General features: G+C 52.1%; 4 protein-coding genes across 4 annotated transcripts; 2 read left to right on the top strand and 2 right to left on the bottom strand.

Moving 5' to 3' along the window:
- Positions 1–2,983: 2,983 nt before the first annotated feature.
- Positions 2,984–3,530, top strand: HO133_001667 (uncharacterized protein; the record flags this gene model as incomplete). The annotated part of the gene is made up of 2 exons (XM_037292595.1): positions 2,984–3,140; positions 3,199–3,530. 2 exons carry the CDS (start codon positions 2,984–2,986, stop codon positions 3,528–3,530), a joined length of 489 nt encoding a protein of 162 aa, XP_037151134.1.
- Positions 3,531–5,649: 2,119 nt separating this feature from the next.
- HO133_001668 (uncharacterized protein) lies at positions 5,650–6,910 on the bottom strand (the record flags this gene model as incomplete). The annotated part of the gene is made up of 3 exons (XM_037292596.1): positions 5,650–6,073; positions 6,103–6,612; positions 6,666–6,910. 3 exons carry the CDS (start codon positions 6,908–6,910, stop codon positions 5,650–5,652), a joined length of 1,179 nt encoding a protein of 392 aa, XP_037151135.1.
- Positions 6,911–8,740: 1,830 nt separating this feature from the next.
- HO133_001669 (uncharacterized protein) lies at positions 8,741–10,266 on the bottom strand (the record flags this gene model as incomplete). The annotated part of the gene is made up of 3 exons (XM_037292597.1): positions 8,741–9,581; positions 9,633–9,877; positions 9,931–10,266. The coding sequence occupies 3 exons, from the start codon at positions 10,264–10,266 to the stop codon at positions 8,741–8,743; spliced, it is 1,422 nt and encodes a 473-aa protein (XP_037151136.1).
- Positions 10,267–13,873: 3,607 nt separating this feature from the next.
- HO133_001670 (uncharacterized protein) lies at positions 13,874–14,818 on the top strand (the record flags this gene model as incomplete). The annotated part of the gene is made up of 2 exons (XM_037292598.1): positions 13,874–14,388; positions 14,455–14,818. 2 exons carry the CDS (start codon positions 13,874–13,876, stop codon positions 14,816–14,818), a joined length of 879 nt encoding a protein of 292 aa, XP_037151137.1.
- Positions 14,819–15,173: the final 355 nt, after the last annotated feature.

The raw sequence follows: 15,173 nt of genomic DNA on the forward strand, positions 1-15,173 counted from the left end.
GCACGAACATTGCTGCCGTCAGCAGACTACCTTTTCAGGTCCCCACCCGCGAGTTTCCATTGTGATAGACGATACTCATACGGCATTTAGACATCGAGCTTGGCTCAAGACCATCTGTTCCGGCGATCACGAGTCTTGAAGGGCCTGGACATGGATGTTCCCAAAGCCATCTGACTGACGGAATATCAACACCGACAACGTCGAACCCTGGAAGCGCCATTTCAGACTTCTCCAAAGACGTTGAGTCTGTTGAAGCTACCTCACCTCTGGATCTTCTTACCACTGTATCTTGGGAAGAGGTTACCACGTTTTCCGGAGCCTTCCCATCTCCATTCACACGGTCCTTGGCTAGCTCGCATTCAGAAATCGAGCTCAGTATGCCCCCGAAGCCTACCCTGCTACGAAACTCAAAAAGCCTCGAGGCCGTTCCGCATCTCAGTCTCTACTGATACGGCCATAGATTGTTTCGCTTGGACGGCTCTCATGATTTGGATGTGGATAAATGGTGATTTGGGATGTGCTGGGAGCATCTTACGAGCCTACTGGTCATGATGGGTTGTGGAGTACGCAACGGAGTTTTGGTCCATAAGACCTTGCGACAGGCTCGGGTTCATCCTTGTCTTCCTTCGCTTGATCATGTACGAGCTCCTCGGTTACGGCCGCTTACTCTTTGATGGTAGCCAATTCATGTCATTCGGGGCCCAGCATTCCTGTCTTTCTCTGCGCGAAGCACTATCAAAGTCAAAATGAGTATGCAGAACCGATCGTCAAACAGTCCTTGTGATTTAGACCCAACTAATGATGAGTCAAGATTGCAATACCCAATTTCGATTGCTTGTCACACCTCCGTCATTCTTCCTGTCCTCTTTGCTTTGTACTTGAATTAACCAGACTCAAACCTGTGTCTCTTCCCCTCCCGTCACTCCTCTAGCTACTCTGACACTCAAACCTACAAGTTAGCCGCAAGCAAGCTGTCAGCAGGGTTGGCAGTCTGAGGCGCTGAACCCTATTGTCCCCACGTCAGTTTGGGGCATAAACTCTGGAAATCTCTCGTTAAAGATTAAGATTGCTTAAAGGGGAACGCTCAATGATGGATATACCTTCTTGTTGGTACTGCCCTTGTCGATATCTCACAGTCCTACACCCGTCGATTGCCACGCTCCCGGGCTCCATGCCTGGCGGTCAATGTCGAGTAGCATCATTTCGCTACAGCCTCCAAGGTGGCAGCGTGCTGAACTCAGGGATGAGTCTAAGCCACCCAAAAATGTCTTTTTCCAGCTCACCACAACTCAACAGCGATTGAGATTACGACAGGACTTTCGAGCCCCAGTCATCATAAATGTAAAGTCTTAAAATTCTGTTACTGATTCTTATACCTATACTCTGAATCCTATTGATCAAAGGTTTTACTTGCAAAATCCTCGTCCTGAACCAGCTTGCCAACCCCTGGGATGCGCTTCACAACCCCCAACCTACCATTCTAATCATAAGCAGCGGTATTGCATTAGCCAATGGATGCGATTTCTTTTAGCTGCGATGTGGTGGCAGAACAAGCGCGACGGGAGCGTTTTTAAGGTCGTCTTAGGAAGTCCCATCAGTGACTTGCATCATCGTGGCGCAGCTGAACCACTCAACTTTGGATCGACCTTCTTCTCCGTTTCCATTGCACGCGCTCTCTCTACTATGCAGCTTACAGCGTGTTCGACAGATCTGCTGTTGCCAGCCTTATTGTGCGTGTGCTAGACATTCTATTGATGGAGAAGACGATTTTATCATCACGTTGGATGCAATTCAGGATGAGCAGGCCAAGCAAGCGATGACTTGCACGAGCGTCAGTGCCTGGGCTGGGAGTAATCAAATCCCATTCACCCCGTCTTGCTTCCACCTACCGACGTCACTTATTCTTCACTGTATTGTCAACGAGCTGTTACACGTGCCGCGCCAAAACTTGGACCCCCAGGTGTTTCAGGCCCATCGATGCTCCTGTGGTTGGTGCGTCTTCCAAGTTTGTACAATGGCCTCCTTGAGAAATTGTGTCCCACCTATGGACACGCAATTCGCTCGCACTGGTGGGAGACGCAAGATGTCTACTACAGGGCTGACTGTTTACTATGCTGCTGATGGGTCTTTTCAAGTAGAAGAACAGGGTCAAAAGGCTTCGTCAACAGCCTGATTCTTCGGCTTGAAGTCGTCTTAACTGTACTCGTAAGAGTTCAATTGGCGTGCGGATAACAGTGGGAAGGAGCCGCAGACAATGTACTTGTACACTACATAAGCGAAAGTTAGCGACTTGCTCATCTACTTAGCCAGGTCGACGGCGGCCTATCGGAGATGAACTATAATGTTTTTGTCGTACGGGGTCATCGAGAATTGCCGCAACCGTGATTAGGATTACTCGACTTGGTGCAGATCATATCCCCTACGAAAATATTTTGCGCGTAGGTTGTATCATGCCTGCAAATCTCGAATATGGGTAATTCTCGGTGACCCGTCCACCCGTCCTCGCGGTCCAGATTATTCGATGGGGTGGCATTTCATCAGTCACGACAGTAACGAAAAAACCTTTGCGGTACACAGAGTGAAAATAAGAATTCCAAACAGTTTTTGTACTCAAACTATCAGCTAAATCTCATTCGTTGCGAAATTATCAAGACCTTCGTAGTTTAGACGGACGGGCGTCTTTGCGTTGTTGCAACCCGCGGTCCAGTGCACCTTCATAACATGGGCGAATGAAAGTAACCCGAGGACAAACAGGGATCCAACAAACAGGGATCCAACGACTTTCACCATCTCTCGACCACTGATTTTGCTGGAGATCCTGTCCCTTTCAACCCATAGGAAAATCCTTCTATAAGATGGCTGGCTCTCGCTATAAAATGGTTGCCTCAGTGTCAATAAACTGTCTACGGCCTCGTCATTGCTTAATATATCGTGGAGTCTCGTCTTTCTGCACCTTCTCGCCGCACTAATTGCCCCCGTTAGCATGTCTTCCTCAGCCTCGTCCAACTCAACCGAGACAGTCACCAATATCGTCTTTGGTGTCACTGCCACTACGATTAGCATTGTGACCGTATGGCAAGGTCACAGAGTATGGAAGATGTGGCACGAATATGTCCATGATCAGGAGAATGTGGCTCCTGGTCCGGTTTAACCCATCCACTTTCAACAGTGGCATTTTTACTTACAGTCACCGGGTAGACATTGAGCTCGGTATCCAGTCGTCCCGATCCACGCCTAGGAGCCTCGAGCCTCCAGAACGTGACGAGGTCATCGCTAGCTCAGCTCCGTCGGCAAACCAAGTTGGAGGAGTTGCCGAGTCCGTGGCCATGCCTGGGTCTGTACAACACCCCGAGCTTCAGCCCACTCCCACGACGGCAGTCAACACCGAGGCAAGTCTCAGCTCAGCTTTGCTCCAAGAAGCACCGATTGATAGCAACGGACTTGCTGGGGTCGACGCTGAGAATGCACAGCCTGCCTTGACAGACGTGGAGTGTCAGGAACTCCGTCCTGCCGCCAACGACCATCTCTGACCCCAGCAGGAGTCACAAGCCGGACGGGAAGAGCATCCTGCCACGGCTCAGACTGCAATCGTCGGCGTTAGATGGGGTCGTGGCAAGCTGTTGGATAGGCTTTGCACCGTGGATAAACATAGGGAGTGCAGGCGACATGGAAGGATAAAGAGGCGAAATCTATGATAATGATGGGGTTGCGCTTCATACAATGGCATTAGATTATGATCACGGCTCGTGCTCCGCAATGCGTTGACACCTCGACTTCTCCATGAGCTTTGTGACCGCATTGCATTGAGCTTCCCTCCTTTTCATGTCGCAAACATCTGGCTCCTAGCTCTCATCCAGCCATTGTCCGAGCTTCACCCAAATCATCAGTACATCTCCAACCCGGCTTTTCACCCGTCCGTATCCGCGTTTACTGCACAAATTCCTCGACGTATTGACATTTTCCCCTCCTCCACAAGCCATGTAAACGAAATGTAACAGGTTCTCCACCTCTTCGTATCGACCGATTTCTTTTCACCCAACCCCTTTTTCGACTTTATCGTCGGCGGTCAAAACTCCGCTGCCCTAAACAAAATATCATGCTTCCAAATGACACAAAATGTTAAACCCCAATCCACTAGCAAAAAGCCACCGCCCACCCCGCTTCCCCCCCCCAACCAAGCACAACCACCCCTCCACCCCTCACATCTACAACCACCCCTCCACCCCTCACATCTACAACCACCCCTCCACCCCTCACATCTACAACCACCCCTCCACCCCTCACATCCACAACCACCCCTCCCCCCACCAAACACACCACTCCTCCACCCCTCACATCCACAACCACCCCTCCACCCCTCACACCCACAACCACCCCTCCACCCCTCCACCCCTCACACTTCTCCACCCCTCCACCCCTCCACCCCTCCCCCCCACAATGCCCCGCCCACCCCTCCCCCACCCCCCCCATCCCCCCCATCCACATCCCCATCCCTCTCACTTCCTCCGCCCTCCCACATCCCCCCCCCTCACCACAACCTCACCCACTTGCCACCCCCTCACCCACTTGCCACGACGCGCACGGGCCCACCCCGGCACGAGATCCCCTTCACCTACGACCCAACCTACGACCCGACCGCCGACGACGACGACCCGGGCCCGTGACGTTCCCCGCTCCAGGGGCCCGGGGGCGGGCGGGGCGCTGACGGGTTTGTACGCGCGGGCGCACGGGGAGGCGGTCGCGGGCGCGCGGGCATCTTCGCCGGGAACGATTCTTCCCCCTCCTTCCCCCTCCTCCTCCCCCTCCTCCGCCCCAACCCCCGTGGCCCCCAACCCCCACCCCCCCGTGGCCGAGGACGAGCTGCTGGCGCTGCGCGGGACGGGGGCGTGCGTGCTCGATCTATCTGGCGGGGCCGTACGGCGGCCGCGGGAGTGAAAGCCGAGGTCGAGGGGAAGGGGGGGGGCGGTGCATCTGGTGCACGGGAGGGACGTCGCGAGGGCGGTGGGTGGGGGTGGTTGGGGAAATGAGGTTTGACGCGGTGGGGGGGGGGAGGTGGATCGTGACGGGTTTGCGGGTGTAGGATTGTGTGGGATTTGATCATGGGTTGGGGGGGGGGAGGGAGGGGGCGGGTGGAAGGGGGGGAGGGGGTGGAGTATGAGCGGTGGGTTGGGGAGTTGATGAGGGAGGAAGGGGTGAGGGCGCTGCCGAGGGAGAAGGAAGCGTTGGGGCGGGTGCTAGATGGTAGGGATTTTTGGGAGGCAATCGGGAGTTGGCCGGGGGAAGGGAGGGTGACTTGAACGGTGGAGACGATGTTGGTGCGTGGAAATGGGGACAGTGAGCACTGTAATGTTGAAACGTCTTGATCGGTAAGACATAATGCTTGGTAACGCGAGGGTTCGTAGCCCAGCTAACTAGTGGTACATGGTTAATCTTGCCCGCAAGCTTGTGTAAGCTGTACTCCATGAACGCCTGGAGATTCATCTCCTTCTATCCTTTTGTGACCGATGATTCCCCAGAGTCGACCCGCTTCTCCTAGTACCCCTCAATATCGATCCGGCACCACCCCTTAGACCAACCTTGTCACCATGGCGAGTTACCCATCGGACACCCAGCCCTCGAGCTCCGTTCCCGCTCGTCATGCTGCCGGTCTTAGGTCGCAGTGCCCAACCCGTCGCAGCCCTTAGAGGGCGCGCCAGGGAAGGGCTGCTGAGCAGAAGACGTCGCAGCAATCTGAGACGAAGAATTGGAGCCGTCGAGTGAGTAGCCTCCGGAGTAGAAATCGCTTTGGCGGGCGAGGTCTTCGTTGTTGTAGGTGTTGGTGTCATCGATTTTGTTGGTGAAGGCGGTAGTAGACTGACAGGCGTCGAGATCAACCATCGAATCAAAGGTAAAGCCATTGGCGTTGTCATCATCGATGGAGGAAGCGGCGAACCCGTCCTTAAAGAAGTGAAGATCATCCTCAACGGATGCATCAGTTGCGAATAGACTGCCGAAATCAACATCAGACAGAGAAGATTGGCCGAATATGATTGGATCGCGTGGGGAATCGTAGGCCGAGTCGATGTTTGACGTGCTGCCGCGGACTGACACTGCAGGTCGCACAACATCGCAGCAGGATGTTGTGTCATGTCCGGGGTAGCAGTCAAAGCATCGAGATCTAGACCCATTGTCGCTGGCGTTGATGATTCCGAGTAAGTGGCGGTTGATGGGGATGAGTAGGATGTGGATGGCGCGCCGTGGGAATGTTGGGGCGTCGGTAGGTTGTATGGGTAGTCGTCTAATAATTCTTGCTTGATGAATTGTTCCCGAGTCAGGAGGTCTGGTTCAAGTGGTGGTGAGTCGACACGAGGTGTTGCCGAACATCCCCGTTTGATGGCTTCCATCTGCGCGGCCAGCTTGGCGACTTGCTGGGTGAGGAGAAACTTCTCATGCTCGACGGTCATCAATCGTTCCTTGAGAGACTCGTTCTGTTGCTCAATGAAGGACTTTTCGCCTTCGAGTTTCTCGACTTCTTGTCGCTTGCGCTCTCGCGATGATTGCGCAGCTTGTCGATTTCGCAGGACTCGCTCTATTCGACGTTGCTCTTTCTCATCCTCCGTCTTTGCTCGCTTGCTGAAAGAGGTGTAAGTCAATGGGAGAAAGTGTCTCAAGTCGCAATAGCTTACCGAGGAGGAAGGTTTGTCTTTGGTGTTGGGAGTTCTTGACCCCATGACTTTCGCTTCTTCGTCGGCTTTTTCGACTCGTCACCCTCGACGCTCTCCTCCTTGACATTATAAGATGACTCGGGTGACATGGGTTCGGGGGTCATTAGATTGTTCTGTAATGAAGTATCGGAGAGGGAGATGGTCGCCTGTGGGTTGTAGAAATCATTGGTTCCGAAAGCCATAGCGGGCGACAGTACTTCGGCCATGTTTTGAAATGTTGGCTTGAGTCTCAACAGATATGGCGACGCGTATGGCGAGGGTATGCTGGTATGCTTTTGATAGAGTCTTTGAGGAAGAGAAGTTGAGATGTGATGTAGGGATGGTTGCCTTGGGGAGCCCTTAGATATTGAGTTGAGGACACATATTCTTTCCGCTGTGGCGGGTACGGCCGCATCTAGGCAGTAAGATTATGTACCGAAGATCACCGAGGGTTTATCATGCATGTACCGAGGGTGAATCAATAATAAGCACGGCTGATGAAAAGAGCGTAGGGTTTTTTTGATGAGTGAAGTCGATGATATAAAGTGAAGGATAAGATGGAGAAGAGAGAGAGAGAGAAAAAGAAAGAAAGGCGGACCCAGGGGATTTTATGTGGGCAGACGGAGGGAATGGAGAGGAAGGGAAGGGAGAATGCCAATTTTAATTAGGGGCTCGCAAAAGATGCAAATAAAAATGTTGCAGGTGCCACCAAAACGCCTAAGCCCCTGATGAAATTTAGCTCCCGTCCCCCCTCCAACAATCGCCGTCGCTTCTAATTCTAATTCTGTAACCCATTTTACGCAGTACGAAGGCGAAACGAACTGCTCCGTTTAATGTTGCATTTTGCATACGGCATACGCCTTGCATCATATTATTCTCATTACTATTTCTTAGCCCTGTCCGACCTCAACAATCCCGCCCGACATACTTCTTCTTCGGCTCCATGCGCATCTTTCTCCTGAGCATTAACCTCGTAAAATATACTCTCCCTCGAGCTCGACAACTACGTGGGTGGCAAATTGGAATGTGCTTAAATTTGTCTCACCAAATAAGGGAGTCGCAAAAGTGCGCAAAGGAAACGGATTCAGCAAGCCATCTTCTCCACTCGCCGTTTCACGGCACCGCACACACCACAATCAAAGGTGAAATCCTGTACGGTGCAGAGACTGAGGGAAAGAACACTGCCTGCAGGATGCATACTGACCAAGTATCTTACCAGTCGTTCATGATGGTAAGATAAGAGACCATTACGGAAGATAGACCATATGCAATATTGCTGCATCGATGGTTCTCGGCTCAGCTCGTAGAGAAGCTGACTGTGCCAAACGCACTGCTCGCCGTACATCTCCGTCGTGAAGCATTAGCCCGACAGCCTGGTCATGATCATGATGATCTCACCTCGCTCTATCTTCAGACTTCACTTCATCGGCCATCGAAAATGCGTTAAACCAGTGTTACAAAGTCGGGTCGGAAGAATGATGGTTGCTTCAGCTATTTAGCGCTTCCCGTATTTCCTGTGGCACGAAACGGCGTCTCCTTCCCATTTATGCGCACTTCCCACTTCCCACTACCACATTCAGGTAAGCGACACGCAGGGTAATCGGTCAGAAACGGATGAACGGCCTTGTGTTACGACTTAGGACTGAGGACTTAGAATTCCCCTTCGGAAATGATTACGTAGGAAGAGTACATGTTGACATAGCTCTGAGCCTCCAAATGGCAATGCATACGCAAAAACTCGGGCGGACCTTGTGCCCCTACTCTCAATCTCCGCACTTTTGTCACTCTTGTGATTTGCTGAATGATTTCAAGAAGGATGAAACAAAGCGGAGAACGGAGGGCTTGGACGTTCCACGCCAGGTTGACATGTGGTACAGCAGCTGATAATCCTCAACCCCGGCATCATAACGGATCAGTAAGCTTGAGAGGCAACACCCGTATGGAATTATGCGTTGGGGTCCGCATCAGTAAAGTGGATCTGAGGGCGTCTCTGATCATGTTGTGCATGGCCTTGGCTACGCCTCACGCCCATTCCACTCGTTTCTAGCCAAAATGACTCATGTGAGCTCCATGGTATCATCGTTCCCACCGCTGAGAGGCTCCTCTAGAGGCACACCTCTACCCCGGCCTTCTAACAATTCCCGTCGAACCTCTGGTCCAATGGCTTTGTGCCCCCTGACAAGTAGAAGATCCAGTAAAGCTTCCCGCTGGTCCTCCGTAATGTCATTCCTGTACCGCTGCGCGAATGCGAGCAGGCATTGGTGCCACAGCACTGGGAGGCTAGTCGCTCCGAAGCCTACATCACGCCCATTTGCTGGTGGTGTGACGCGGAATCGGAGAAAGTGGAACACTAAGCCATCAATGACCTTGTATGGAAGCGCGTACTTCTTCTCCAGCAGTATTCTGATGAAGATGTTGGTCGCCCCGGCTGCTTCCGTAGATATTGAAGATGTCTGCTCTGCTGCTATTTCTGTCAATCTGAGCAGGGCTGCGGCTGAGTGTAAGACCGGTACCGATACTCGGGCAAGGACGCTGGAAATGATTTGGGCCTCGCGCAGCGTGCATTGACCCTCGTTCAGTAATGGAAACAATACGCCCTTAAACCAGGCCGATGGCTTGTACAGTGCTTTCTTCAAAGCTTTGTAGAGGTGAACGCTAAGCTTCTTCGTTTCGTGGATTTCTTCTCTCACGCGTTCGAGCAATACGTTTCGGAGGAACATTTGAGCGATACCAGCGCTCCCCGATACGAAGATCTTGGTGGCTTCATAGCATGCGTTTGGCGTCCAAGACTCCGGTCTGGTGATGGCGAGGAGCTCCTCCCATTGCGGTAGTGTGGGAACGATCTTGAAAGGCTTCGGAAGTTTGCCGGACTTATAGCGAGATAAAATCATGCCGATCCTGCGTGAATGAGTGAGCAGAGCCAGTGATTGATGATATCTGCAAGCATACTTTGAGTACACTTCCACCACTTTTGCTGGTAACTCGATAGCTTCCTCAGGCGGTCCACCGCCTTGTATGATAGGCTGCCCCGTTTGCGTAGCTTCGTGTGCGGCAATCTTCTCTAAGATCAGATCTGCCAGATTGGTCCCTTGTTCTTCTTCAGTACCCTTGTTGGCAGTCGCCTGTAGGATGGCGTCTGCCGAAGTCGATGGCATGAATTTATCGAAGAGACTCAAGTCATCCGGATCAATCTCCTGTTCAACCTTGTCAGAAGTACCATCCCAGCTACGGATTATCCACAATTCACAGCTTCCTGGATCATATCATCCTCATCTCCCCAAGCCTCATCATCATACCGGCCATCATCTTCTTCTTCTGGCGCGCTGGCTCCACCGAAGCGTGACTCAAAAGTGAACGCTGGATTGGGCGCTGCAGCCACGTTTTCCTGCTGCTCTTCATCTGCTAGGTCCTGTCCGATCTTGAGAATCTTTCTGGACGACCTCGAATCCACATAGCCGCTGCCATCATCCTCGGGCCTTGCCTTTCTCTTCTTTGAACGATGTCGCAGCGGACCAGTAGCTGTGAGATCTTCTTCCAGCGGTGCATGCCGTCGCGCAGACCTAGATCTGGATGTTGGCGCCATTGTGTCGCTTGGGAGAAATTTGCAGCCAGATTCCAAAAGTGCGGAAGAGCACTATCTTATCTTAGCGTGGATGGCTCTCAACCTAAACGCAAATTACTGTGGACCCTAGTGATTTTTGTTGCGCTGGGAATCTTTCCTATGATTTCGAACTGTAAAGCACGAGTCATTTTCTCTATTGTCGTGTGAATGCAATTGATTCCATCAAAGTACTCGTTCTCCCCATGTATTCAACTCCCTTCACTTCCTTTCTTATTCACAGCAGCGGAAATTTATCCACGAGCATGACCCGCTATTTGAATCCGTCAGATTTCCCAAACTCCCTATCTTGTTCCCGAATATCAGCTACTGACGCTTTGTACTTTTCTCCTCCACCAGCGGCGTAAGACTTATGTTCCAAAATGTTTCCTTATCGCAAAGGTGAAGAGTCTTTATATTGGCATTGGTGTCTGGTTTCCCCGCGACGATTTCTCTCCAGAGCTTTTCGAGGACGATAGGTACCAGTTTGTTTGGTACAAGTTCCAGAACGACCAGTACACCTTCAATGAGCACCTCATCACAGAACAGGCAGAGTGTGACAAAATCTTATAAGCAATCCCCGGATATCTTCTTCCAATAGCCCAGGAAACGTTTTCGCAGGAACAGCTGTATCTCGTCAGGTCTTACTTCGAGGAAGGACAAAACGGGTCCATCGGATATCCAGCAATTTGCAAATACAGGTTAATCTGGACGGACAGTTGCAACGATATCTGTCGGGATACAATTCCAGCGTGCTTGAGATACTAGCAGTCTTCAACGCACTTGGAGGAATCCTTGAGTGCAAGACAATCTCACTGTACACCTGGGCTTACAATAGCCTGCCAGCCGATCTCCAGTATGACTGCCAGGCCCAGCGTGACCATGAATTACGCGCTCGGTTCCGTCAATACTTGGACCTGCCGGCTCGCCTTCATGATATACACACAATGTGCCTTGATAAGAACGTACCACCCATTCTCACTCACCGAAGTGGACCGGTCGATGAATCTTGGAAGACTGCACCGCTGTCTGAGGAGGATCTCCCCAAAATCCACAAGGTACCGCCGCCATGCAGCCGATGATGCTCGTGCTGGAAATTAGACTGTTGGCTTCTTGACAACTGATGGGAGGGAGCATAATGATAGGTTAGCGATAGGGTCAGATCAATGCAGGATTGGGTTTTTCCTTGAATCCGTGGTGGATTCATGGACTCATTACGATCGACGTGGTTCTGCCGTGACTCTTTCGCCATAAGCAAGCTCATACAGATAGACGGTACTCATACTGTTGTACTACTACACCAACTCCATGACTCAAATCTCCAAGTATCACATCCATAGCTCTGAACAAGCACCTCTGCTTTCCATATATCCATAGGACTGCAACCCTTTTCCTAGCGCCCGAGAGTCTGCCCTTCATTGTCGCTGTTGCTGAGGTAGTAGATAGATGGCGAGCATGGTATCCAAACGCCGCACTAACCTGGTAGGCTGCCAGGAAGTCGTCTCACAGTGACCAATTTGGTAGATTATTAGAGGGGCGGGAAGATGAGCTGTCCGTCAGGAGCAAGACTTTCGGCCGCTTGTCAATGCGCTTGTTCGGTCATTCAACAGGCCAAGGAGCATCACAATCATTGATTAGTACTACCATAGCTACCAACGCATGAAGAATGATGCAGGCCAAGCTGTCTGCTAAAGCGAAAACCTGCAGTGAAATCTGGAGGATGAGATTTCTAGGGATAGAGATACATGCACCGGGAGGTTCGGCCCACAACCGCCACATCCGGCGGACTCTGTTGCGCGCCAATCACATGCAGCTCTGGCCAAGGTCCGAGGGACCTCACTCCATCAACAATTCACCATTAGGTAGGCATAACCATTGGAAGCTGCTTATGATCTCGCCCCATCCCCCAGCCTGTGTCAACTCTCCTAATGTACTCTATCTTACCACCCATGGTTTCGAAAGCGTCATCGCTGTCGATTGCTGGCAGAGCTGATTTGAGCTTGGGCCACACATGGCATCTTCGACCCATCCTGATGGGCAATAGACTCGCTATCCCAGATGGTAGATCGGCAAGCCTGGAGCAGCGAGTTGAGCTAGGTGGCTTATGACTTGAGGGACGACTCCATTCGATTGTGAAGGGTAGGCGAATCATCACCAATTTCTAGGACGGGAAAGGTGTCTCTGAAAATTATCCTGGCCGCCTATCCTTCCAAACGTTACTCTCACTTTGGTCTTTCCTTTCCTCTCGCGCAAGTTGATGTTATGTCTCCTTGTGTCGTCTCCTCTCATTGTCCTATCAAAAGAGCCCTCGTACCAGGCCATACTTTGCATTGATGGCCTATCAAGCACAGATGTAGCGTTGCTGATTCTCCTCCCAAGCTGGTCTGTGGATGGACATATTTCCGCGAAGAAGTCTTGGAGACTGTTCTCATCTTTCGTATGGATTGTCTGATATGTAGAGGTGGTTGGAATCCCAGAAGCGTGAAGTGTTCCCAACTTTCTCCATGCTTTGTTTGAATTCCTGAAAGCCACGTCAGGCGACTACGCTTCGATTCTGAAGCTTTCCCCGGTCTCGGGCGGATCAATGAGGACGGTGTAGTAAGCCTCATGCAGCGAGCTTTGGTAGATGTCCCAACCTGTATTTAGTGCGAGCTATAGTCCACAACATCTTGTTCTCCAACGAAGATGTGCAAAGCGGTGCCTATTGCCGATTTTCTAGCTGTCGCTCCTTAGAGCGATTCTCGCATGGTCTATAAATTTGGCAGGTGCATCCACGCATTGTTCTGCAGATAGTTGAGGCAGGCGAGACGCTCATCCAACATCTCAACTACATTGTTTATCCTTTGCTTGTCCTCAATCATGCTCCACCACCTGCTACTCTTTACGCCGTGACCCTCCACTACCTTGGCCACCAGTGCAATCTCGCAGGCTCGCTGCTGTGCAAGAGTATCAAAGGGTATGAAAGCTTGGCAAAATCGCAGGGGCCGGCATCGGCCCTCTTCAATTTCAGATTTTTACGTCTACACAGGGTGCCGGGAGAGGACGCTGTTGTCGATAATGATGGCTATAGACTACATTAGAGGCCGTCGAAGCCCGCGACCCGTCATACCTACACCATCAGTCCCGAGTAGTGCTGCTGCTGGCAGTTCTCTGGAGTTCTGGTGCTCTGCCCTTCGATCTTGGCAATGAGGACAAGAGTGGTCGACTTTAGTGTGAGATGATTTGAGCAGGTTCTCAGATATAAAAGAGTGGGTTTTCCCCCCAGAAATTTTTTTCTCTTTTCTTTTTCTCTCCATCGAACGATTTTTGCCACATCACTCACAATCACATCACTCACACAATGCCTTCAACACGCACTTATCATTCGATCTCGCGCTCTCTCAACAATGCGTCACTAGCCATGCCTTCCCTCGCTAGAGCCTCTCGCATTCCTACCCCTCAATGTGCTTCGGTAGCCCGAATTCCCATCGCTACCGCCCGCAGCATACCTCGCCCTGTCAATTCGCTTTCGGTAGCCCGCAAATACATCCCTACCGTCCAGCGTGCCCGCCCATCGACAACTGTTGCTTCCATGGCTTCCTCTTTCGCCGCCATGTCCATCAGCAAGCCCGCCAATCAGGCCATCGCATCACCCAGTGCGCCCAAGCCTACGTCGTCTCTTCCTAGTGTCGCCGTCCCTTGCAGCAAGCTTGCCTCTGACCGTATCCAAGCTCGCCGACAACGGATCGTCGCCAACCTACAGGCCTCAAGGAAGAGACCTACCGCTCCGGCATCGATCCCTAAATCCTCGTCAATGCCGTCCCGAGCAGTGCCGTCAGCCGTCACCACTCCGGCATCGATCCCTCAATCCTCGTCGATGCCGTCCCGAGCAGTGCCGCCAGCCGTCACCACTCCGGCGTCGATCCCTCAATCCTCGTCGATGCCGTCTCGAGCAGTGCCGCTAGCCGTCATCACTCCGGTATCGATACTCAAATCCTCTTCGAAACCGTCTCGAGTCATTCCAGCACCTCCGGTCAACGCCCTAGCATCAACTCTCACATCCTCGTGGATGCCGTCACGCTCTCGCAAACCCCGTGGCACGAAGCCCTACTGCGAGGGTCGACCTGGGTTCCTGGACGAAGACGGCAACCGGCCTCAGGGAGACTACCGGCCACTTTTCTACTTCGGCCTCAGGTGTAAATGCCACCCTACAGAAGGGGACATTCCAGCCCAACACAAGATAGGTCCCCGCCTGTGGAAGACCACACCAGCCGAAGCAGACGTTGACCCAAAAAGACCAAGGATCGTTCGGTTTGCGGACAATCTTGTCCAGTCGACCAGAACGTTCCGACCTTGGTACAACAAAACTTGGCCGTCCCCTGAGCAATCCTCGGACGATACAACCGAAGCAGAAGACGACGCCGCCATCAGCGCCATGGACACTCCGCCAGCGGTAGAAGTCAACCCCAATCTTCTACCTGGCAGCTCAGACTTCCAGAGCACCTGGCAGACGCTGATGGACGAAGGATTTCCTGATGACGACGAACACTTCTCCTAGGCCACCAGCAACTCACACTCACTTCCTTCGTTGCCGTCATCAGATCCTCGTCTGCAGCTCGTTGGTCGACCGTGCCGTTCCAGATCGCCATCAATGCCTTGTTTCAGTGGTAGGGCGCCAGACAGCCACTGCCTACAGCACCTCCCCTTTTCCCATCCCCTCCCCTTCACTCGGTCGCCGCCACAACTAACTGGTACGCTGTCTGGCGTTCCCCTCGTGGTACCTAGAAGACTGAGACAAGGCAACACCATGACTATACACCTGCTATTCATATGCACTCACTTTGTAAGTCATGAGATCCTCTCTTCCTTTATCCTACTGATCATGTTGACATTTGTCCAAAAGTCTCGGAGAC

Source organism: Letharia lupina, assembly GCF_014066315.1.
Source record: "Letharia lupina isolate WasteWater1 chromosome Unknown contig_13, whole genome shotgun sequence".
Taxonomy (NCBI): Eukaryota; Fungi; Ascomycota; class Lecanoromycetes; order Lecanorales; family Parmeliaceae; genus Letharia; species Letharia lupina.